This window comes from Phocoena sinus, chromosome 18, assembly GCF_008692025.1.
Source record: "Phocoena sinus isolate mPhoSin1 chromosome 18, mPhoSin1.pri, whole genome shotgun sequence".
NCBI lineage: Eukaryota > Metazoa > Chordata > Mammalia > Artiodactyla > Phocoenidae > Phocoena > Phocoena sinus.
Window position 1 is genome coordinate 18,423,205 of NC_045780.1, and position 26,693 is coordinate 18,449,897.

At 37.5% G+C, this 26,693-nt stretch overlaps 1 protein-coding gene across 3 annotated transcripts in view; it reads right to left on the reverse strand.

Annotated features, from left to right (window-relative positions):
- CDADC1 (cytidine and dCMP deaminase domain containing 1) overlaps nucleotides 1-20,857 on the reverse strand; it is a 41,203-nt gene extending 20,346 nt beyond the window's left edge. The window contains exons 1-5 of one of the 3 annotated variants that reach the window (XM_032611473.1): nucleotides 20,659-20,857; nucleotides 19,828-19,925; nucleotides 13,379-13,453; nucleotides 9,547-9,724; nucleotides 3,636-4,205 (exon numbers count right to left, since the gene is read on the reverse strand). In XM_032611473.1, coding sequence (XP_032467364.1) covers nucleotides 3,636-4,205; nucleotides 9,547-9,724; nucleotides 13,379-13,453; nucleotides 19,828-19,925; nucleotides 20,659-20,740 — 1,003 coding nt within the window. In that variant the 5' untranslated portion in view covers nucleotides 20,741-20,857. The remainder of the gene's footprint in view (nucleotides 1-3,635; nucleotides 4,206-9,546; nucleotides 9,725-13,378; nucleotides 13,454-19,827; nucleotides 19,926-20,658) is intronic. The other 2 variants (XM_032611474.1, XM_032611475.1) reach the window with 2 other exon arrangements.
- Between the last annotated feature and the right edge of the window lie 5,836 nt (nucleotides 20,858-26,693).

Consider the following 26,693-nt stretch of genomic DNA (forward strand, 5'->3'; position numbering starts at 1 on the left):
AGAAAGCCTGCGCGCAGAAACAAAGACCCAATGCAGCCAAAAATAAAGCTCTACTGCTTAGCTAAGGTTAGTTTCACCAAGAAGATATTCTTTACTACATGTCTTTTGAAATCAGAATAAAATTTCATCCATATACGATAAGTAGATTTCACCCAGCCCCCAAGGTTGGATGACAGATGAGGTAATTTCTCAAAAATCTTTTCACATCAGTAATTTTTATGTAAAGTTTCTCAAAAAGCTTTCATGTCTGTAAATTGCTCCCCAGGATCTGGTCATTCACAGGATTTTCTCTGTATACCCTTGAAGGAAAGGTCAACTTAAAATCACTGAGCCAAATTCCTGAGACTCTTCGGTCACTGAAAGTCAGAGGACTCTTTATCCTATGGTTCTGGAACACAGGCATGGTTATTTTAGCTCCCAATACTGTGGTCATGTCAGGGTTTGTCCAAGTGTGGTTCACAAACCAACTGCATCAGAATGACTGGACGCTTGTTACAAAGGCAGACTCCTGGCTCCCATGGAAATTCCATGAATCAACCTCTCCAAGGGAGGCGGCAGACTCAGGAATCTGTACTTCTCATGAGCATCACCTCTGATTCGTAGGCAACTAAAAGTTGAGAACCGCTGAGTTATGATTTGAAACAGTTAACTTTCTTGGCTACTCCAACCTACTTTCATCATTAGCGTTGTGGTTCAGAAGGAAGGCATAATCGTCAGCTTTGGAAAAATGCCTAGTCTAATGGGAAACAGGACATAAAAAGAAATCAAAACTCACACTTAAACCAGGTAGGTAAGATGTGATGCCCTCCTATCTCTGTTTTTTTCCCCTAGAGTCTAAACAAATTTTGTCACTTTTTTGCTACCCTCAAAGTAGCTTAGAAACATATTTTTAATGACACCTCTGTGGATCCTATTTACTCATCATTCAAAAATCAATTATTAATTACCTACTTTCAATTAGTTTCAGAACTCTTGTTAGAAGTTGCGGCATTCTTTTTAATCATATGTATATTTTTAAATGAAATGGTTTAACGGAATGATTTCTTCACCTATTAGAGTGAAATAAAGTTATGTGAGCTGAACAGCATAAAATTTAGAGTTATTAGAAACACACTAAGTCAAGGGTATATCTACCTTGCTGGATTGTCCTCAATGTTAAGTGAGGTACATATATAAATCACCTAGCTCTGTGCCTGACACATAGTAGGTGCTCAATAAATTTTTTATTATCATCAATGAGGAGTATCAGTCCAGAATTCCCTATCTGCAATCCCTTATATCAAGTTTTTTAAAACAGCTTGACACACATACATACAGCATGTACATATTATTTTTCTAAAATCTGAATTCCTTTTCATCTGGCTTCAAGAGCTTTGGGTAGGGGACTGTGGACCATTTATCTTTGTATATAAAAATATTTCTTTTGTGCTAAGGGAAAAACAATGATGAGGACATGGTCTCTCCCCTGGCAGAGCTCACAGTGGAAAGGAGCACATGACATAAGAGTCGCATTCTATTCAGGATTCGGGTTCCAGGCAAGAAAGTCATACACAGACAAAAAATTAACCTTGAAAAACCTAAATCACCCATCAAGCGCATAAGTACAAAACTCTGCATAGTAACAGCAGGTAAATTTACAATACTATAACTACACTAGTAGAGTATCTAATAAAGAATATATATGCAAATTTATATCTATACATTACTGCATCTTTAAATAGTGGAGCCATACACGGTATTATTAGGTATTAGGAGAGGAGCTCCTGAGATTAAGTAAAAAAACAGACTCACACCTCCCATCTTACGCTCACTCTGGAATCTGCTGAATTCTAATTAGCAAATGAGAATTAGTGAAGTATAGCTGTAACAGCTGTTTCCATTTATGTTTCTGTCCTTCCAGAATGGTTGGGAGAAAAATTCTTTATAAAGCTGGAGTTGGCAGAGACTAACATAGAGCCCACGATACAAGATACTTACATTAAGTCAGACCTTTACAGAATACAGTTGTTTGGCATCACATAGTTTGTGCCTATAGTAGAATCAAATTCTTCAATAAGAATCAAGTGATTATTAACCCTGCTGAATGTTGGAATCCCTTACAGAAATTTAAAAACTCACAGACCTAGGACATACCCTTAGGGACCAGGTTTAGTAGGTCTGGGTTAGAATTTGAGCATTCTTACTTTTTTTTTTTTTTTTTTTTTTTTTTTTTTGCGGTATGCGGGCCTCTCACTGTTGTGGCCTCTCCCGTTGCGGAGCACAGGCTCTGGACGCGCAGGCTCAGCGGCCATGGCTCACGGGCTCAGCCGCTCCGCGGCATGTGGGATCTTCCCGGACCGGGGCACGAACCCGTGTCCCCTGCATCGGCAGGCGGACTCTCAACCACTGCGCCACCAGGGAAGCCCGAGCATTCTTACTTTTAATAAAAGTTTCTAGGGTGATTCTAACATGCTGCCATTTGAAAACCTCCATTTTACTGAAATTACTTCAACCTGTGGTCTTTGTTGAGCATATACCGCAGAGCAGTGGCATTTGTATGGACTTTTTCTGAAGATTTTCTCTCTTCTCCTTCTTTCTTGGGATAAGTTTAAAAATTCCTACTATAGCCTACTCACCAAATCTTACTCTACTGTTCCTCCTGCCTGCATTTTCTTTTCCTTATTTCAAAGTTGCATTTTAAAAAGTGATCATGTGGGGAGGGGTAAGGGTAAGCTGTGACAAAGCGAGAGAGAGGCATGGACATATATACACTACCAAACGTAAGGTAGATAGCTAGTGGGAAGCAGCCGCATAGCACAGGGAGATCAGCTCGGTGCTTTGTGACCGCCTGGAGGGGTGGGATAGGGAGGGTGGGAGGGAGGGAGACGTAAAAGGGAAGAGATATGGGAACATATGTATAACTGACTCACTTTGTTATAAAGCAGAAACACACCATTGTAAAGCAATTATACGCCAATAAAGATGTAAAAAAAAAGTGATCATGATTCTACTTTGAAAAATGTTATGTCTGCTGAGATGTAAAAACACTGTTCTATAATTGGAAATACAGATACCGCCTTTTATCATGATAGAGAAAATTCCCAAGTAATATTTTCCTTTTTCACATACTTACTCAGGTACAACTTAATAAAGTAAAAATGTTTGATTTCTCCACTTGCTGATTGAAGACATACCAGAAATTGGAAGAATATGAAAAAATTCTCCTTTACTTTGATTCTGTTATTTTGAATTCATATTTTTAGTTTAAAGATTTTTTAAGTTTTTACTAAATACTGAATACCTACAGAATATTGAAGAGTTAAGAAAAAAATGAATAATTCTGGTTCTCTCTCCCCTCTCTTTTTGTCCTATCTCTAGCGGAGGGCTCATTCAACTGTGAAATGATAAAAGCAAGAAGCAGAAAGGGCCTAATCAGATCCTGACTTATAAATGTAGCACCCGATACAGGCCACAAGAAATCCTAAAACTAAGAGTTGTCTACTCAAGGGTCTCACTAACTTCTCTTTATTTGTATGACCAACAAAACCTTAGTATCTAAGAGTCAGTAAACGCTACCATAGATGAAATGAATACTTTACTTCTGAGACAAATACGACCCGAGCAGCCCCGATTTATGAACTAAGCATATAACTCACCAGTTCGATATGCCAATAACCTTGCCTGAACCATGCAGTGCCTTGCAATTTCTTGCGGCAAACTCTGATTGTGAATTTCATTAATCTGTTCGGTATTGCTACAATAAAATCCGTAGTGTTTAAAGTTGGGCACACTGGAAGCTACTGTGGCCAAAAGTAGGATAAGGTCTTTCATGTTTTGTCTTAGATTGCTAAAGTACGGATTTTCACACAGGTTCTCCAAACCTATAGTCATCAGTATTTGCTTATGCATTTCTTCTCCGGAAACCAAAAATATCATTTCATATTCTTTTATTCTTTCTTGTTTACATTCAGAATAAAAGTCAATGGTAGTGTCCGGCAATGTTTTTGAAATTTTTTGAATAAAGTCACATTTGTAAGAGGTCTCCTCTACAAACTGCACCATGTAACACACCAAAGGCTGAAGTAAGACACACACATGGGCCCGACTGTTTGACTTCAATCTTTCCACTGCTTTGGCATCTAACTTTGCATCTTCAGAACTAGAGGCCTCAGTAAGCAAGCTTATTTCTGGATCAGCAGGCCAATATGAAATTCGGTTAACTCCAGCTGAAACACAAAATATGAACGGTAGTTATCAGATGCATGCTGAAATTAAGGGTTTTCTTGATAAATCCACCATATCACTGCAGTAGGTCCAAAGGTCCCAATATAATAAAAGTCTATTACCAAGTCACCAATAATAGAGCCCAAGTGCTGGCAAACTACGGCCACAGGCCAAATCTGTCCTGTTGCCTATTTTTATACAGCTTGCAGGTCAACAATGGATTTCACAGTTTTAAATAGTTGGAAAATCAAAAGAAAACTATTTTGTGACATGAAAATCATATAAAACCCAAATTTCAGTGCCTATAAAGATTTGTGGAAACACAGACAAACCTAATCTTTGACATTGTCTCTGGCTGTTTCTGTACTACAATGGAGTAGCTGAGTTGAGAGCTGAATAACTAGCTGTATGGATACCCTATGGCTTGCAAAGCCTAAAATACTTACTATCTGGCCCTTTATAGGAGAAGTTTGCCAACAACAAAACCCATGGAAGGTATCTGTGGAATCACTACCTTTGCTAAGTGTGGTCCCAAAGCCCAGAGATAGGACTATATACCAGAGTCCTCCAAGTAATCGAATGGCGGCTTTTAGAAATACCATAACATAACTGATACTGGCTAGAGTTTTGTACCTGAAATAACAATTCATCCACACATGAAAAATGTACCTGTACTCTAAACTCTTCCTCTGGGAAGCTCTTCTAAGAAAATATTTGAAATAAAGACAAAAGAAAATTCATGCATGCATATGTTTAGTGCAGCATTGTTTAAAACAGTAAAAACATAGAAAAAATCTAAATGGCCAAAATAGAGGAATGGTTTAACACATTACAGTCTTCCTCATAATAAAATATGCAGTTATCCAAAACGTCCACAAAGAATTTGTAATGTGAGGGCAGCAGGGAAGCGGGGGGAGAGGAAGCAATATTAATTGTTTTTAAGTCCACAAAACTGAAGCCAAAACAACAAACTAGAAGGAACGTTTTTCAATAAATGTAACAGAGAAAAGGTTAGTAATCTTTGATATAGAGATTTTAATCCACTAAGAGCACATATGAATTGACAAGAATAAAGCCTCCAAGAGAGACAAAATAAATGAACAATTTACAAAAGAGAAAGCAAATCTGGATAATATGAAAAAATTTTTAATTTGTGTTTGCGAATGAACGATGAGATGCCTTATACAAAACTAAGCACGTAAATGTTTATCAATTAGTTACTATTTTACAACAAAGAAACGCCTTTGCTAGTGTCTCATGTAACTTCTGCTAGGAGAGGCATTTATGTTTTTGATAATTGTGCCCAGAAGTGAACAGGCAGATGGCCCACACGTTTTCTTCATTCAAAGATACAGATGAACTAAAAAATTCGAGTTAAACAAACACACATTTCTATCTACTCCCTCCTACTACTGACCCTTACTGTGCCTTGGGCTGTAAAGTAATCTTGAAGGCCTCAAAGCTATCAGAATGTTTCCTCTGGCTGTTTCTTTTTCCCTCTGTTGGAGTTCTCATAATTCATTTCCTAACCAGCAGTAATGATCAATCTTTCATCTAAGCATTCTGGTTGCTTCTAGTAATCTTGATTCAAGAAGAGGGGATGACCAATGTTTAAACGTATTTTCATGTACTAGTAGCAGAAGCTACAGCAAAGGTTCTCAAATTTTTTGTCTCAGACTCTGTTACACTCTTAAAAATCAATGAGGACTCCAAAGAGTTTTTGTTTATGTGGACTATATCTACTGATATTTACTGCATTAGAAAATTTAAACAAAATTTTAAAATATTAATTCATTAAAAATAGCAATAAGAACCATCATAAATTAATATAAATAACAGTTTAATAAAAAATAACAATTTTCCAAAACAAACACCAGTTGAGAAGAATGGCATTAAAGTTTATACAAATTTCTTTATTATCCGGCTGAATAGAAGATAGTTGGGTTCTCAAGTCTGCTTCTGCTTTCAACCTCTTGCCTTAGCTTTTCACTGAAGTATATATAAAAAGTGTCCGGCCTCACATGATATGCAGTTAAAAAAGGAGTATTTTAACAGCCATTTCAAATAATTATGAATATTCTTCACACTACATAAAATTTTGAGAAGGGATAGTTTCTTAGAGGTAAGTAACAGTGTGGAATCTAAAATCACACAACAAACTTTTTGTACTGTTAAAGTCCACTTGTCTATCTTACACTTAGAATGGCTCTTTCACTCACGCATGATTTTCTAGCATCATGCACTGGTCATTTGGAAAACAAGAGTTTACTGATTTCACAATACTTAAGAAAAAACCAAAACTCATTCATTAATATAACCACCAATCTCATCAGAAGAGTCTTTAAGCAGTGGGAAGCTGTAAGCTTATGATGATGGTAGATAGGAGTTTTTCAATTCTAATTTTCACTTGAAGGCTCAAATTTTATCAGTGGCAATAAATGCTGTCAGCTGTTTTCCTGGAAGTGACGGTTTTACTTCATTCATTTTTGAGAAAATGTCTGCCTAATAGCCAAGTCTAAGTAACTCTGGTTTGTTAGTTCATGGTCTTCCATGAAAAAAAATTGGATAATTCAGTCTGTGACTCAAACAATTGCATAAGCGGTTTTCCTTAAGGCAAACTTCATACTTAGGTTTATAGCAAAAGTGCTTTATGTCCACCTCCTATTTTCTCATACAGAATCTTAAAAAGATGCATACTAAGGGCTGGGTTTAATGAAATTGATTTTTTTTTTTTACTGTTTCATCAATGACATTCTTACATGAAACTCCACACCCTCCACCTTTTTTTTTTAACTCCAAATAGGTGGCTACGTAAGAGTACAATGACTACTACTATTGCCTTGATTCATACAACTGCAACAGTAGTCTTACTCAACATCTTTTTAGTACTATTAGCATAAATGTAGTATTATTATGAAAATAGTTTTGACCTTGTGGACCATGAGGAGGTCACAGACCACACTTTGAGAACCACTATGCTTTAGAAATGTTTGCTTTGTAACTGAGGTAACAGTAATTATAACTGAAATAAGTTAGCTAGAGCATGGGGTTAAACCATGCCCCTTTCCAAGATAAGTAAATAACGTATAAGCCTAATCAAACATAGCAATTTTATTTATATATGGCTCTAATACCAGCATAAAAGCATTTCCATTGCATGTTCTTCCTTATTTTCCACATTTCATTATCTCTCTTGCAAGGTTTAAGTGTCTGAACTCAGAGACACAAGCAATGGTGAATTACTCGTACTCCTCCATTTTTCTAATTCTTGGCTCTGAGGCTATTAAGAGTGCTTTAAGTGTAGTCAACTCAGCGCAAAACACGACTTTTATTCATTCTTCTCTCTTGACTCTAAAAGAGATCAGTCGACAAATGTCTGGTTCTTTCACATTCTTTCCTTTCTAGATCAATGCCGCCACCTGAACCCTATTTTACACCTTATCTAATGCAAGTCTACTAATCAAGCTCTTTATCTTTCCATGTTCTAATTCAATAACAACAACAAATAATCATCTTAATCATGTTACATCCTGCTCAAAACTCTTCAATGGGAAAAGGAGAAAAAAATGCCACCACCACTATCACACTTACCTTCTCTATTCGTAATTGCAGGGGAAAGACTACAGAATCTAATAACTTATCATAGGTACCTACTTACCAGCTTGAAATACTCGATGCAGGCCAGGAGACTCTAGCCACATGACCATTTCTTCTGGAAGTGCTTCCACTTGTAGCTTAAGGGAACTGCCCTGATCACCGATCTGATCATTACTCTTAAGACTTTGATATAAACAAAAACAGCTCTTCCTCAAAGCAAATTTAGCAACTCTGTTCAATAAGATAAAGCTCAAAGGCCAGACAGTTTTTCAAAGTTCTCCATTAAGGCCCCAACCTATCATTATAATCCTTCTGCCACTATTCTCTTCAAGAATAATTTTCCACCCCGAACACTGACCCCCAGAACCCTGCTTCTCACAACTTGATGACCCCGCATGCATTGTCCTCCTGACCGGGAATGTGTTCCTCTTCCTCTACATCTGACCCATGAAGGTCCAGCTTAAGCCCCAGCTATTTATAACATGCCAGCCTGCAGGGATCACTTGTCTCTCCTCTGAGCTCATGTATCATTTACAGCTGTTATTACTCATTTGGTATTACATGATGTATTACATTAAATTGGTTTTTGCCCCTTTTTGCCCCCAAATAACAGCTTGAGGGAAAGGATTAGGAACTACATTAGCCTTTTTTTCCCCAGAAGCCCTCTGAACCGTGTCCTTTTGGGTTTTAAGGAAGCTTCATTACATAGGCATGATTGATTAGGTCACTGGCCATTGGTGTTTGAACTCAAACTATAGCCCGGCTCTCCTCCCCAGAGGTCTGGTCGGGGTGAGGCTGCAAGTTCCAACCCTCTAGTCACCTGGCTGGTTCCCCTGGCAACCAGGCCCCATCCATAGGGGATTCCCAAAAGTTACTTCATTAACATAAACTCAGTAATGGTGGAAAGGGACTTGTTATGAATAACAAAAGACACCTTTCTCATTCTTAACACTCAGGAAATTCAAAAGATTTTAGTTGCTCTGTGTCCAGAATGGAATGAAGACTAAGTATATAATTCATATTATAAATCACAATCATCACAGTGCCTATGTAAAAGATATACTATTTTTTAAATAGGAAAGTGGTCTGAATACTTACCTGGGTGCAAAATAGAATCATAAGCACAAAGAGGATTAGTGAGTAGCCCAGAGTGGCAGAGATAGATAGCTATATGTTAATACTTTGTTCTCCTCCTTCCAAAGGGTAGAGTAGTCATTGGGAGGCAGCCGCCCAGCCAGAAACTACAGTTCCCACAATGGATGTGAACAGAAATGATGTCTGTGACTTCCAGGCCAGGGTTTTTAAGAAGCAGGTATGCCTTCTCTACTCTCTGTCTCTAGATGCAGAGGAGGCCAGAAGGATGACAGTAGCAAAAAGACAGAAGATGCCTAGGCCCACAGATCAACCACATGGAGAATAGCTGTCTGCTGTTCAGCAACACTTGCACTGGGCTATTACATGAGTGATAAGTATCTAGTGTATTAAGCCACTGAAATGTTGATGTTTATGTGTTACAGCAGCTAGTATTAAATCTACCAATACACTGAGGGTCATCTAACTAGTTAGTGACAGAGCTGAGACCAGAATCCGTGTTTTCCGACTCTTCTTCTTACAGTACATCAAACTGTCTTCAGATATATATTTATATTTTTAAATTATCTCTGTGGTATTTAGGCAATTTGTTCCCACTGGATTTGTTCTCAGATAAATGCTATTAATCTCCAACAAAGCCTTATCTGCACTTACCATTTACAATCATTTTCAAACAAGCAGAACATGGTTTTCTGGAAAAATAAAGATCACAGTTTTTCAACCTTGACCCATGTTTTATCAGAGCGATTTTCCCAGCATGTAAATCTTCACTTGAACAGTGGAGACCAACAATTTTCATGTTTTTCACCACCACAAGACCAGTTCTCTTCACCTACATTAAGATACAAAATAATAATTTATTTTATAATTTATGTGATTAGTTATAATATCTAATGATCGTATCATGGATTATACTTGATTTATTAATAAAATGAAAGTTTTGTTTAATTCTTCATCTGAACACAGTTTGAACAAAAGCACATTTCTCATTAGGTCCAAAAATTTTTCTGAAAGTTTAATGTTGACTTTCTACCAGAAATTTTCTAAATCTAGGCTTTATTAACCAAACAATTATGCATTTAATTATCATAAATTTACCCTAGTAAAAAATGAATACATTTTAACCTAGTAAAGGGCAATAATGAAGTCGATTTGACTTGTTTCTTAATCTAGTCTAAGACTACTTAGTATTAAGCTTCTAGATAATAAGTAAAAACTTGGAAAACCCTGTGATTTTACACATGAATAAGTGAAGCCCAGAGTTTACATGATTTTCTGAAAGACCCATAGATGGTAAAAGGCAGAACTAAATCAGAGGTCATATTAAGTTTTCAAAAAAATTTTTTTTATTGAAGTATAGTTGATTTACAATGTTGTGTTAATTACTGCTGTAAAGCAAAGTGATTCAGCTATACATATATATACATTCTTTTTTTTTAAAATATTCTTTTCCATTATGGTTTATGATAGGATATTGAATATAGTTCTCTGTGCTATACAGGGACCTTGTTGTTTATCCATCCTATATACAATAGCTTACATCTACTAAATTTTTAAATATTTTAAATACTGACTAAAATAAAGGTAATTCTCAACTTCTTTCTAAAAATTGACTCTAACAATCTTTAGGACTATGGCAGTCTAGCCTAATGTGGTAGGACCCACCTCCTACAAATATACAGATTATTTATAATTTTAAAAATGTTTTAAAATGCATAGTCAAGCTCAAAAGAAAGGAAGACATAACCCTCAGGTGTTAGAAAGGAAGACAGAACTCAAAGCATAAGCAGTAAAGTGCAGCTATCTCAGCAGGTTCCCACCCACAGTAAGGGACTGGGCCGACTTTGCTTTAAGCCCCAGAGGCTGAGCACTGGCTGGAGTTCTGAAGAGTGGTTACTTTAAACCTAAAGTGTCCTAACTTATACAGATACTAATCAAATAAGCTGCTATAACAATATTAATATCAGATAGAATAGACTAAGGTTAAAAATCAGTTCTACATAAGCCACAAAACAGTCTACGCTGTTTTCACAGCAAAAGATCCTGAAGTAAGGAATGTAAACCTAATCCTTAGGTTCATACAGGATTTTATAATATGAGGGGGACTTGGGCTGAGAACAGTGTCCATTATTCCCTACTCCCTTTCAAAGGGATTTTACTCTACAGTTATTCCCAATAGGACACATTTGAAATCACTTTAAACATCAGTCCAAAGCTGTATTTACTAAAATAGTCAAGTTTCGGTTTCAATTACGAGTATAAATTTTTGAAACTATGGAGAATGATACTTTGTGAAATGTGAAGGAACAGAGAAGATTTCATAGAATTCCCTTTCAGAGGTAATCAACCATCTCCTAAACATTCTGGACATTTAAAAGGAATATAAAAATCCTTCCCTTGGGCTTCCCTGGTGGCGCAGTGGTTGAGAGTCCGCCTGCCGATGCAGGGGACACGGGTTCGTGCCCCGGTGTGGGAGGATCCCACATGCCGCGGAGCGGCTGGGCCCGTGAGCCATGGCCACTGGCCCTGCGCGTCCGGAGCCTGTCCTCCGCAACGGGAGAGGCCACAGCGGTGAGAGGCCCGCGTAACGCATTAAAAAAAAAAAAAAAAAAAAAAAAAAAAAAAAAAAAAATCCTTCCCTTACAAAATATATGTCCAAAAACATAGATTAAATATGAAAGACCTGCCTATACTGGCTTTTAAAATAAGCCTGAAATTTACCTTGACTCCTTTCCCCTCCCTATCCCAAAATTTCTTAAGAGCTTTATGTTCCTCAAACATAAAGTTTATGTTAGTATCGACTTCTAAATACTTCCAGCAAGCTTTTAAAAAAATTGCCACTGATGAGGCCTTATCAAAAGATCTCAGTAGACTAGAGCTCCTTTTATTTAAATGAACCAATTGTGACCAATGGAAATGGCTGCAATTAAATGATTTTAGCTTTAGATTTTCTAAGTAGTTATGCAGACAGAAATAAAGCCAGAAACCCTGACCACAAAAGACTTTAAAAAAAATTATTCCTAAAAAATGGGAAACATACTCAACAATTTATTTTTTTATTGGAACAATCTTTTAGGCCAAGTTTATCACTTTTTTGTCTAGAGTCCTTTTCACTTCAGAAAATATCTTTTTTCTTTTTCCATTTTGTTTCTAGTTAAGGCCAAAATATCAAGTTTGAGACCAAGATTTTTCCATCCCAAACTGAAAACAAAACAAAACCAATAAAAGCCTAAGTTGCATTCCATTTCGATACTTCCACTTACTCCAACTCCCAGAAGACTGAATCTTTGCAGTGAATCACTGTTCTGGATCCTGATTTTGCTTCACTTCACTAACATCTTGGCAAGTGTCTATGTAATCCTAGTCACAGAGTTTTACATTAAAACATAGGCAAAAGAGGACAGTCTGGTTTGTACATGAAGTAGTACATTTACTTAAATGGCAATTCACGACTCTTTTCCCTTTTGCCTTTCTTATAATTAAAAACATCTAACTATTCTAAAATAAATTATTTCTATATTCTTTTGGGCATTTTAGAGACTCACTCTCAGAAATAGTCAGGAAATCTCCAGGAATGTACATCAGAATCATCAAGGTAACTTTTTTCAAAATATACATGTCTCCACTTCACACCCAATGAATCAGAATCTCTCTGGAAAACTCAAAAGATTAAAATAGCAAGGAAATACTATGCAATATTAAAAAGAACAAGGCTCATCTTGCCAGGTTTGGGCTTTGATTTTACCCTACTTACAAGCTAGTAAGTTAGCCTGTTACTGTTTCATGGATGCTAGCAGAAGACATGAAACTCCTGGGTCAGAAACAAAGGACTTTATGGTTCACAGCACAGCAAGCCATGTGACATCATGTTTGTGATGGTTCCCTTGCCCCCAAGTCCCACAAGGGGTCATGCAGATGGGTCCATATGGATTCCTGGACATGAAGCGGGTTGTGTTACAGGAGAGGAACACTGAGCTCGGGAATCTGTTATGTTTTATTGCAAATAGTGAGCAAACCTGCTCTATGTCCCAGAGGGAGACATTATCTCAACCCTCAAGGTTGCTTGTGGCAAACACAACTCTTGAGAAATGGCCTAGGTAAAGAACCGTTAGGGCCTTGCATTCTTGGCAAGACCAGCAGGATGTGTTGGAGTCTGAAAGAACATGAAGAGTGTTTCTCAACACATCTATGTAAACTAATATGGGAAGGTGAGAAGAGTTAAATTTGAAAAATTTTAAGAAAGAGCAAGATGTAGGAACATATTACAGAATACATAATCCCATCTGTTCTCCCTCACCACCCCCAACCTTTGGAGAGACATGTATAGTCTTGTAAATGTATGATTTTTAGAAGAGGATACAAAAACTCTCTTGGAAGTGGGAATGGGGAACTTGAGTATAAAAGAGACTTTTATTCTACTTTATACCATTCCTTTTGCTTTGTTATTATGAGCCTATGCTTTTTTTTTTAAATCATAAAAATTCACCTGTTTTTTGTCAGTAGATACTCTGGCCATCTCTTCATTATCTCCTAAGGGTCCATGCTTTCCTTCCTCCCTTTCCTAATTAAACGCAGATTAAGGGGGGAAAAAAGATTAGTACATAAGATGTGATTAATTCAATATTTCCTATTTAAAGACTGGTTTCTTTGGCTGTGGTCATTTATTTTTTTCCTCGATGAAACTCTGTATTGACTTCCTGCTTTGTTCAGGTTCAAGTTCAGGCTACTCAACCTAGTAAATAAGGCTTTTATAACCTGGCCCCTGAATACTTTTCCAAATTACAGAAGAACTGAAAATAAAATTCTGTAGTTTAAGGTTTCAGAGTTGGGGCAGTTTTGAGCAATGGAAAAGTCCTAATGTGGCCATGGCTAAGAAGGACAAAAGGGGAATAGAGGTAAATTACCTGGCACTGGGAAGGTGAAGAACTATGTAGCAAGGATATGAACTATGGATTGTGGTAGGCAGAATAATGGTCCCCCAAAGACCTCCCAGTCCCAATCGCTGGAGCCTGTGGCTATGTTATATTACATGGCAAGGTTGCATACGGAATTAAAGTTGCGAATCATCTTGAGATGGGGAGGTTGTCCTGGATTATCTGGGCAATGTAATCACATTACCAGTGTAATCACAAGGGTCCTAAAAGTGAAAGAGGGAGGCAGGAGAGTCAGTGCTAGAGGGATGCAACATGAAAAAGCCTCATCCCGCCATTGCTGGCATTGAAGGTGGAAGAAGAGGTTCACAAGCTAAGGAATGTGTGCAGCTTCTAGAAGCAGGAAAAGGCAAGGAAACAGATTCTCCCTGAGAGTCTATAGAAACAGATTCTCCCTGAGAGTCTATAGAAGGAATGCAGCCCTGGCAACATTTTGATTTTAGTCTAGTGAGACCCATTTTGGACTTCTGATCTATAGAACTGTAAGAATATACATTTGTGTTGTTTTGAGCCATGAGCTCTGTTGACACTAATATAGGAATGTCCATAAGTCTCCTCTAAAAGTAAAACTTGAAGTAGAAAGTTTTGAACCAGGGGATAATTTCATCCATCCATCCATCCATCCATGCAACCAGTTTTTGAACATAAATTTTCTTAGCAGATTTATTTTTCATTTATTAATTCAACAAATATTTACTGAACCCTTTCTATGTGCCAGCCATAAACCCAGTTGCTCAGGATGCAGCTCTTACAGAGCTTATGATTTAAGAACACAGGAAAGTGATTATGAGGTAAGCAGATGACAGAATGAAATAGCAGAATCCTGTGAGCCCCAAAGTAGGTGTGATATGCAATAAATTGAAGAAAGTTTGAAAGTGAATGACAAACTCGGTGTATGCTGACCTCTTGGTTTTCTGAAACAAGGGCTGGATGCTAGAAAAGGAGTAACCTCTAAGAAATTTACAAGAAAAGCCATGTCCTGGGAATGAGGTTTCTGTTCAAGTAGAACGGGAAGTGGAAGAAGTAATTATGTTGGTAATGTAATTATGGGGGTGTGGATGGTAGTAGTGGTGATGCTGATTATATGTATGATAATAATAATAATACCTAACATTTACTGAGTGTTGGCCATGTATCAGGCCCTAAATTACCTCATGTAATCTTTACAAAAGTAGCTATGATTATTCCCATTTTGCAGATGAAGAAACTGTGGATAGAGATTAAATATCTCAAACATGGTTACATAACTAATAAATGGGTAAGCAAGGATCTGAGCCCCAAATCCATTGTCTTCACTGTTATCCTATATTACTTCTGTTCTGGAAAAGTATGTGAGGTCTTTCAGCATAAAGATAAGGTACAACACCAGAGGACACAATGGGAAGAGCTGGGAGAGAAAGACAAATATGTGATGTGCAGAGAAATATGAGGGAACAATGCAGTTATTCTAATTCTTACTAAAGTAACATTCAGGCAATTTAGGTAAGTCTTACTTAACTGAAATTTAAAACTATAAACCAGTAGGAGAGAGAACTATTTTTAAATGACAGCCATGTTCAACAGTATTCGATTTGTACTTCAAAACTTTTAAGTACTTACTTAAAAGTAAGTACTCAGAAGTCTCATAAATAGTTTCTCTCCTACTCATTTATCTAGTTTTAGACTGGATTATTAAAAATTCTTTTTCTTTATACTCAATATATAACTTGCTGAACAATCCTCAAGGCACACTCATACACTGTAAATATTTGACAACATAGAAAACTCAGATAGTAGTTATATTCTGAAGTGGTTGAAGTTAATAATTCCATAAGACTGGTAAAAATGACAGACAATTTAAATGTTCAATAATAAGGGAATAAACATGTTACATTGCTACAATGGACTGTTAGGCAATCATTAAGAGGACAATAAAATGATAATAAAAACCATACAATTCCTAGAAGAAAACAGGTGGTAAGCTCCTTGACATAGATTTTGGCAATTTCTTGAATCTGACACCAAGAGCAAAAGCAACAAAAGCAAAAATAAACAACTGGGAATACAACAAACTAAAAAGCTTCTGCACAGCAAAAGAAGCCATCAAGAAAATGAAAAGGCAACCTACTGAATGGGAGAAAATATTTGCAAATCACATATCTGACAAAAGGCTAATATCCCAAATATATAAAGAACTCATACAACTCAATTGCAAAAACCCAACAAATCCAGTTAAAAAACGGGCAGAAGATCTGAATACACATTTTTCCAAAGAAGATATACAGATGGCCAACAGGTACACAAAAGGATACTCGACATCATTAATCATCAGGGAAATGCAAATCAGAACCACAGTGAGATACCACCTCACACCTGTCAGAATGGCTATTATCAAAAAGACTAGAAGTAACAAGTGTTGGGGTTAGGGTGTGCTGAAAAGGGAGCTGTCAGGCACTGTTGGTGAGAGTGTAAGTTGGTGCAGCCACTATGGAGAACAGTATGGAGGGTCCTCTAGAAATTAAAAATAGAACTACAATATGATCCAGCAATTTCACTTCTGGGTATTTATCCAAAGAAGATGAAAACACTGACTTGAAGAGACATATGCACTCCCAATGTTCACTGAAGCATCACTTACTTACAAAAGCCAAAATATGAAAACAACCTAAGTGTCCATCAACAGATGGATGGATAAAGAAATTGTGGCACATATATACATACACACACAGTGGAACATGATCTAGCCATAAAACAATGAAATCTTGCCATCTGGAACAACACACAGGGATCTCAAGAGCATTATGCTAAGTGAAGTAAGTCAGACAGAGAAAGACAAATACCATATGATCTCTCTTATATGTGGGATCTAAAAACAAACAAACAAAAACTCCCAAGTTCACAGACACAGAGAACAGAATGGTGGTTGACAAAGATAAGGGTGGGGGTGGGAGAAATTGGTGAACTTTAAAAAAAAATTTAGTTTAAATAAACTGAATTTAAAAATAAAATAAAAATAACGAACACATAAAGTACATAGTATATGCCAAGCACTATCTAAGACCTTTACAAATATCAAGTCATTCATTTTTCAATAAAGGTTCCATGTAGTATGTACCAGTAACACTCCATTTTACAGATGAGGAAGATGACACAGAAGAAGGTAAAGTAACTCACGCAAGGTTACACAACTAGTAAGAGATGAAGCCAGGATTTGAACCCAGGCAAGCTAATTGCGAAACCACTGGCTACTCCCAAAGCATTAGACTAAGTTGCCACTCCAGTGTTTATGACAGTATTACAGCATGAGGATTTTCCTATGTTAAGTGAAAAGGGCAGGATCCAGAATTAAATGATATCAAATGAGTAAAGGAAATAGAGAAAAAAGATTGAGAAACAACACAAAAATGTTAGTAGTCTCTAGGTGGTGGAATTATGAGGGATTTTTTGTTCTTCTGTCAATTTTATAAGTAATAAACATGGGGCTTCCCTGGTGGCGCAGTGGTTGAGAGTCCGCCTGCCAATGCAGGGGACACGGGTTCATGCCCCGGTCCAGGAAGATCCCACATGCAGCGGAGCGGCTGGGCCCGTGAGCCATGGCCGCTGAGCCTGCGCGTCCAGAGCCTGTGCTCCGCAACGGGAGAGGCCACAACGGTGAGAGGCCCGCGTACCGCAAAAAAAAAAAATAATAATAAACATGTATTACTTTCATAACACATAAAAATATTTTATTTTTAAAACGACAAAGGTTTGTAAAGTATCAGAAGCAATGTTTCCAATACAAGTACTTGTGAAATTGCATCTTAGAGTTTCTGTGACTTAATTTGTATAGCAAAAGCAGGATAAATAATTTAAGTGAAACAAATTTATTACTTTAGCTTAAAGAACATTTTTCTTCTCTTAATAGGAAAAAGATCTTAATCAACTTTATGAACATCATGTGCAATTAATAGTGGAATTATTTATTTAATTTAATGTGCCTCTCTGCTGAAAAAGAACAGGATGTATTCTTGGGGTGTGTGTGTGCGTGTGTGTGTGTGGTGTGTGAATGAACTAAAATGAGACCAAATCTTGATACTAAAAAAGGTTCTTCAAAATTATTACTCAATTTGTAAAAAGCCCAGCTTTTAATTAATTTATTTATTTATTTATTTTTGCTGTACGCGGGCCTCTCACTGTTGTGGCCTCTCCCGTTGGGGAGCACAGGCTCCGGACGCGCAGGCTCAGTGGCCACGGCTCACGGGCCTAGCCGCTCCGTGACATGTGGGATTTTCCCGGACCGGGGCATGAACCCGTGTCCCCTGCATCGGCAGGTGGACTCTCAACCACTGCGCCACCAGGGAAGCCCTATTTAATTTATTTTTAACTGAAATATACTTGACATATAAAATTGCGCAAAATTAAGGTGTATAATACGTTAATTTGATACATTTATATATTGTAATATGATTGTCATTGTAGCGATAATTAGCACCTCTAGGGACTTTGCTAGTGGTCCAGTGGATAAGACTCCACGCTCTCAATACAGGGGACCCAGGTTCAATCCCTGGTCAGGGAACTAGATCCCACATGCCGCAACTAAGAGTTTGCATGCCACAACCAGCAAGTCCACATGCCGCAACTAAGATCCAGTGCAGAAAAATAAAATAATAATAAAATAACAATAATAATTAGCACCTCTATCTCTTAGCATGTTTGATGATTATAATACAATATTGTTTTCTACATTCACTGCACTGTGCATTAGATCTCCAGGGCTTACTTACTACTCATACGTTTGTACCCTTAACCAACATCTGTCCCTGTCCCCCCGCCCCAGCTCATGGTAACCACCATTTTACTCTCTCTGAGTTTGGCTTTTCTAGATTCTACATATAAGTGAGATCATACAGTACTTGCCTTTCTCTGACTTATCTCATTTGGCATAATGTGCTCAAGGTCCATTTACAGTGCTGCAAATGGCAGGATGTCTTTCCTTCCTGTGGTTGAATAACACTCCACTGCAAAGCCCAGCTTTTTAAATGCACTTTTAAAAGGCTTAAATCTCTAAACATTTGCTTCTAATCTGTCTCTTCAAGAGAAATTTCATCAGCAAAAAACCAAAACAAACCAAAAAAAGAAACCCAACAGCTTAGAAGTCTTCTACTTTCATAAAATAATACTAAGCTGTTAATAACTAGGAAGAATAAAGGACTTCAAAATCCATGAAGAAAATGAAGAACTTTCTCAAAGCCATTAATAATATGTGGAGCCAGGGTGGGGGTTAAGGGAGTGGTTGAAAAATAGGGAATAAAAATGCATAACATTTTAAATAATGTTTTATTATTTATAAAACATTTTACATAGGTATTGGGAGAAAACTACTCCAAGAGATATCATTGTATCATGAAAAGTGAATTCCTTATCTACACACAGACCTTACACCCTTCACAAAAACTAACTCAAAATGCGTCATAGACCTAAATGTAAAATACAAAACTATAACACTCCTAGAAGATAACCATAGGAGAAAACCTAGGTGATCTTGAGTATGGCGATGACTTTTTAATTACAACACCAAAGGCATGATGCATGAAAGAAATCAATGATAAGCTGGACTTCATTAAAATTAAAAACTTCTCTGCAAAGGACAATGTCAGGAGAATGAGAAGACAAGTCACAGACTAGGAGAAAATATCATAAAAGACACATCTGATAAAAGACTGTTCTCCAAAATATATAAAGAACTCTTAAAACTCAACAGTAAGAAGACAAACAACCTGATTAAAAAATGGGCCAAAGACCTTAACAGACACCTGACCAAAGAAAATACAGATGGCAGTCTGAGAGGGTAACTACATATTCTACTTTTAGACTGGAAAGAGAAACTATCACAGCTATGAATTACAAGTATCACACTAAACCATGAAGGTTTTTGCAAATTTGAAGCCTTGTTGAGTTTAAGTGTGACCGAAACTAGAGCAATAAAATCAAATTGTAGACCACCGCTTGTCTAAGGGGAAAAACTGTCCAAGGAAACAAATTATACCTGACACTTTTGTCTTTGACTTTTGACTGATGGGAAGAGCTCCATCCAGAGACTGAGCAGAGTGAAAAGGTTGACTTTAGAAAGCCTTGGTATTTCACCTGCAAAAGAGAGGGCAAACACTTTAACATTTTACTAATGATGAAAATAAGAACTAAGTTCAATGCCACTTGGGTGCGGCAGCCTTAGCTCAGCTGTTTTAGCAGGTGGCAGAGCAAAAGGATTCGTGTGCAAGAGAATCAAAGTTCTCTCTTATCAGGAGACTGATTTCAACCTCCTTGCCGGCAACGTCTTCCAGCATTTTCCAAAGTTGGGACCTCTTTCACCCAGCAGAAAAAAATAGTACAGCTGATACACGTAGCTATGGGAACACTCCAAAAAAAGTTATGAAAAGTCCTTGCATCTGAGATCATCGTGGAGCAACCTTTACTTTGGACTGTGATGATGCGCTGCAACAAGGGCAGTGGTTAGAACCCAGACCTAAAAATACGGTGACCTTAGAAGGAAAAGCAGTTGAAATATAGGAAAGCGTCGCGTGCGGATAATTTTGAAATCGAATAAAAAACACAGTTTGGGGAATTTGCAGGCTCGTCGATCCCAGCTCCAGGTCCTGGGAGGAAAAGTAAAGGGGAGTAGTGAGCGCAACTTCAAAAGCCAGTGCAGCCGGGCCAAGCGATTCCGGTGACCGAGGTAGGGACGCGCCCAGGGCGGGGATGGGACACCCAGGAGCAGAAACGCAGGCGAAGACGGCCAGGCAGGGAACCCAGAGTGAAACGGCGGGAGACGCACAGAGGAGAGCGAAAGGCGAGTGGCGGGAGGATTCGGGGCACTCACCGGTCATGCTGCCAGTCTGGGTGCTGACTGACCGTCCGGCCCCCTCGCTCTCCAGATTTTGCATCTGTCCTGCTTCTTTCATCGCCAGCCCAGCGGCCTCTGCTGCCCAGGAAACCTCTCGCTGTCCTGCATGATCTTTGCCCCTGCTACCCCACTTGCCGCCTCCTCCCCGCAACTGTATAGCAACGGCCAACTCTGCGCGACCGAATGACGTAGGGTCCGGCGGCCATTTCCCGGCGCCCTGTGTGACGTCACGGCGAGGCGTGGGTGAGGCGACGCAAGGCTGCTCCTCCGGCGGCGACCGTGTGTGTAGGAAACACAACGCAGTAAATCATTTGATACTTGTATTTGACTGTGTTCGTAGGTTTTGCTGAAATCTGGTCGCTTGAGGATGTCTTGGCTCGAAGTCGCAAGTTGCGCAGACTCTCAGAGGGTGATGAGGGCTTCGCATACATGAGAGTTTTGGTCAGAGAGCGAAGGAGAATTGAAATGGAAACCTGCCCAATCTGTCGTGGTCAAGGTCTTGGAGAATTTGGGAGACAAACGGGGTGGGAGCTGGGCGGTCCAGATTGTTATTATCCTCAAAGATTGGCCAGTCCTGGGGAACTTAGTGCCAGGGACCACCACAGGAACGTTCTGCTTCTTATTAAACACATGAAGACATAAAGAGGTAGAACTGTAGTTGTGGGAAAATTGAAGATAGGAGGAAGTGGCCCCTGGAAAATCTGAGAAGTACCTGGCCTTGTGGACTTGTGCCCAGTGCAATTTATTATTTTATAAGTGTCCTAGGCATGACTCAAAATGAAGCCCCTCCCTCCACCAGTGACTCAGAGCCTGTTTTCCATCACCAACTTGGGCTATCACAACTTGAGATACTTAAAAATAGTGAGACACAAAAACTTCTCCGAGACTCTGAAAGCAAAAGCCAACATTATGAAAGTACATTATTTTGTAAAGGATTAAAGAGAGAATTTTCAGTGTTGATGGGTATGACTGTGGTTCATTAATTGTCACTGCTGTATAGTATTTCATTGTAGCTATATACCACAATTTATTTATCCATATTTGAGTCAAAAGACATTTGCACTATCTCCAGCTTTTTGCTATTGCAAGCAATGCTGCTTTAAACATTTTTGTATATGTTCCTTATGTTCATATGGAAGAGTTTCTTTAGGGACTACACTTAGGAGTCGAATTCTTGAGTTGTTGTTGTCAAGTTTCCCTGATAATGCTGAAAATTTTTCCAGAGAGATTGGGCCAATTTACATAGCTGTATATCCCCACTAATTCTTGGTATTGTCAAACTTTTAATGTTTACCAATCTGGTTGGCATAAAATGATATCTTGTGGTTGTGATTCCCCTGATTTCTACTTAGATAGATTGGCTATACATGTGTCCTCTCTATGAAATACCTGTTAACCATTTTCCATTTGGTAGTTATTTCTTATTCATTTGTAAGCATTTTTTATACATCCTGGATATTCATTCTCAGTTGGGTATGTGTACGGTAAATATCTTCTCCCCATTTTGTCACTTGCTTTTTCACTTAATGATGTTTTTCAGTGCATAGTTCTTTATTTTAATGTGCTAAATATACAAATAATTTTCTTAAATGGGTTTTGTATCTTTTTAAAAAGCATTTTCTACCCAAGGTTATAAATTATTTTTATTTTTCTATGTCAGTTATACCTCCATTTTTAAAAAATAACTTTTATATTTCCTCTAAAAGCCATACGTTTTTCCTTTTATATTTGTATTCTCATTCATCTAGAATTTATTTTTGTGTACGATGTAAGGTAGGGATCCAGTTTTTTTTTTTTTCTTTTTTTTTTTAAACATCTTTATTGGGGTATAATTGCTTTACAATGGTGGGGATCCAGTGTTTTTTCCACTTGGATAATCAGTTATCCCAGCACTATTTTCTCATTGATCGACAGTGTCACCTCTGTCATGTATCAGATTTCCATATACACATGAGTCTGTTTCTGGGTTCTATATTGTATATCATTGGTTGATTACACCTCTGCCCCCTTACCACCCGCCCCAAACACCTTATTTTCTTCAGGAATATCTTGGTTATTCTCTCTCTTTTTAAAAATGTTTTAAAAAATATTTATTTAGGCTGTGCCGGGTCTTAGTTGCGGCATGCAGGATCTTCGTTACAGCATGTGAGATCTTTAGTTGTGGCATGCGGGCTTCTTAGTTGCGGCATGCAGACTTCTTAGCTGTGGTGTGTGGACTCTTAGTTGCAGCATGCCTGCAGGATCTAGTTCCCCAACCAGGGATTAAACCCAGGCCCCCTGCATTGGGAGTGTGGAGTCTTAACCACTGGACCACCAGTGAAGTCCCTCTTGGTTATTCTTGACCCTATAATCTTCCATGTAAGTTTTAGAATCATGGTGTCACATTCCTCAAAAAGTTCCCCTGACATGTTGATTGGAAGTGAATTGAATTTATAGATCAGTTTGAGATATAGAGGCTTCCCATCCCTGAACATGGTGTATCTGTGTTAACTTTGTATATTGGGTTTTTCAAAAGGTTTTAAAATTTTTCTCCACAAAGATTCTGCATATATTTTACGATTTAATCTTATGTTTTGTTGCTCTTATAAATAACATCTTTTTAAAAGTTGTATGTATTTGTGCCTAATATATAGAAATGCAAGTGATTTTTATATATTAATATTAAGCAATCTTGCTAAATTTTATTAATTCTAATACTATTTATTTTTAGTTTCTTTTGTTTTCTAGACTGAACCTATATTATCTATAAATAATGAAAATTTTATTTGTATCTTTCTAATCTTCAAACCTTTTATATCATTTTCTTGTCTTACTGCACTTTAGAATCGCTAGGGAAATGTTGAGTAGAGATAAAGGCACAGGCATCTTTTCTTGTTCCTGATTTTAGAGAAAACTATTTTATGTTAAACTTTAAAGTATGGTTTTTGCTGTAGGCTTTTGATAGCTGTCCTTTATCATATTATGCAAATTCACTTATATTTATTTTTTTAATCAGATGTTGAACTTTATTAAATGCTCACGGTAGATGCCTCTAATCAGCTTAAGAAAGGTCCTTTCTCTACTGTCTTGCTGAGAATTATTATCATGAATGGATGTTGAGTATTATCAAATGCATTCTCTGCATCTAATAATATGATCCTATACTTTTTCTCCCTTAATCAATTAATGTGGTGAATTATACTAAAAGATTGCTTAATGTTAAACCAGCCTTGTGTTCCTTTGGTAGACCCATCTTGGTCATTATGGGTTTTTATTTTATTCATTGCTGGATTAAATTTGCTAATATCCTATTAAGATTTTTGAATCTGTGTTCATGAGTGAGCTTAGTGTGTAATTTACCATGGCCTCTTTGGTTTTGATGTCTTGATTAGGGCAACCTCTTAAATGAGTTGGGTAGTGTTTCCTATTTTTCTTTTCTCAGGAAGAAGTTGTGTAAGATTGGAATTATTTGTTCCTTGAACGTTTATTAAAATTCTCTTGGAAAAGCCATTTGAGCCTAGTGTCTTCTAAATGGAAAAATATTTCACTACTAATTCAATTTCTTTATTGGTTAAAGAACTACTCAGACTGTCTATTTCTTCTTGGTGAGTTTTTGGTACGTTATATTTTTCTCAAAATTTTTACGTACTACTAAATTACCCACCAATCATGGATCCTTTGCCTGTTACTTCACCTCTTGTCAGTACGAAGAGCTCCCATATCCTCTCCCCAAATTTTCAGTTTTCAACATTTTACTACATTTACACTATCTTTTATAATTCTTTCTCTCTCTCTTACCTTTGCACACCACTCCCCCTCATTCTTTTTTATGAATCATTTGAGAGCAGGTTAAAGACAGTATACTCAATTCCACCCTGCCCCCAAATAAGGACTCTAACTCATGCTAATTCATCCATCCAAAACAAGAAATCACCATCGATTGGACACTACTGTTCAACCCACAGGCCCTTTCAAATTTCAAAAAGTGTTTCAACGTGTCATTTTCCTTTCTGGTCCAGCATCCCATCCAGAATCACTGAGTTTTGCATCTTGTTAATTTCCTTCAACCTGGAACATTTTCCTCAGTCTTTCCCTCTGTTTCACAACATTAACAGTTTTAAAGGGTACAAGCTTTTCATTCTGTAAGATTTCTGTCAACGAGGGTCATTCTGAGGTTTCCTCACAACCAGACGCAGATGGGAATGCTGCAGAAGATGCTGTGCTGTTTTCCATGGATGACCTCAGGAAGCAACTCTGTGTTAACTCATCCCACCCCTGGTGATGCCAACCTCAGTCATCTGGAAAGTTAGTGCCTGTCAGTTTTCTACACCATAAAGTCATTATTTTTCCCTTTGTAATTTGTAAGTATTTTGTGGGGAGATACTCCCAAAACTATACCAATACCCTATATATGTTAAACCCGCATGCACCAACTTTAACATCTATTGGTGATTCCCACATGAATTAACTACCATCATGACGGTTGTCCGATTGTGATTTTCTGTTTCCATCATTTCTTCTACATGTAGTAGTTGTCATTCTACTATAAGGAAGAGCTTTGCCCTCCTCCTCATTCATTTTTTTATTCATGTATATCAGTATGGATTTGTGAATTCCTATTTCATTCAGTGGCCTGTAATCTGTTATTTATTTTAATCCTCAAATTGTCCCACATTTGGCTGATAAAATCCCCTACAAGTTGACTCCTTTATTCTTTTGATGTGACCCTATCATTCTTTGAGCATTTTCTTACATTCTGGTGTAAGAAGATGCTCCAGGCTCATCATGTTCCTTCCCTGCCCCAGACCTGGAATCAACCATTCCCCCAAGTAGCCCTGGTTCCTCTTAGTGTTTTTTTTTTAATTTTTATTGAAATATAGTTGATTTGCAATGTTGTGTTAGTTTCAGGTGTACAATAAAGTGATTCAGTTATATATTCTTCTGTTTTTTTTAACATTCTCTTCCATTTTAGGTTTTTACAAGATATCGAGTATAGTTCCCTGTGCTAAACAGTAGGTCCTTGTTGGTTATCTATTTCATACATAGTAGTATGTATATGTTAATCCCAAACTCCTAATTTATCCCTCCCCCTCCTCTTTCCCCTTTGGTAACCAAAAGTTTGTTTTCTATGTCTGTGGGTCTGTTTCTGTTTTGTATATAAATTCATTTGTATCATTTTTTTTTAGGTTCCACATATAAGCTGTATCATATGATATTTGTTTTTCTCTGGCTTACTTCACTTAGTATGAAGTGAATCTCTAGGTCCATACATGTTGCAGCAAATGACATTATTTCATTCTTTTTTATGGCTGAGTAATATTCCATTATATATATATATATGTATATGTATACACACCACACCTTCTTTATTCATTCATCTGTTGATGGACATTTAGGTTGCTTCCATGTCTTGTAAACAGTGCTGCTGTGAACACTGGGGTGCAAATATCTTTTCAAATTATGGTTTTCTCCGAGTATATGCCCAGGAGTGGGATTGCAGGATCATGTGGTAGCTCTATTTTTAGTTTTTTAAAGAACATCCATACTGCTCTCCATAGTGGCTGTACCAATTTACATTCCCACCAACAGTGTAGGAGAGTTCCTTTTTCTCCACACCCTCTCCAGCATTTATTATTTGTAGACTTTTTGATGATGGCTGTTCTGCCCGGTGATACCTAATTGTAGTTTTGATTTTCATTTCTCTAATAGTTAGTGATGTTGAACATCTTTTCATGTGCCTTTTGGCCATCTGTATGTCTTTTTGGAGATGTCTATTTAGATCTTCTGTCCATTTTTTGATTGGGTTGTTTGTTTGGTTTTTTTTTTTGATATTGATCTGTATGAGCTGTTTGTATATTTTGGAGATTAATCCCTTGTTGGTTGCATCGTTTCAAATATTTTCTCCCATTCTGTAGGTTGTCTTTTTGTTTTGTTTATGGTTTCCTTTGCTATGCAAAAGCTTTTAAGTTTAATTAGGTCCTATTGGTTTATTTTTGTTTTTATTTCCATTACTCCAGGAGATGGATCCAAAA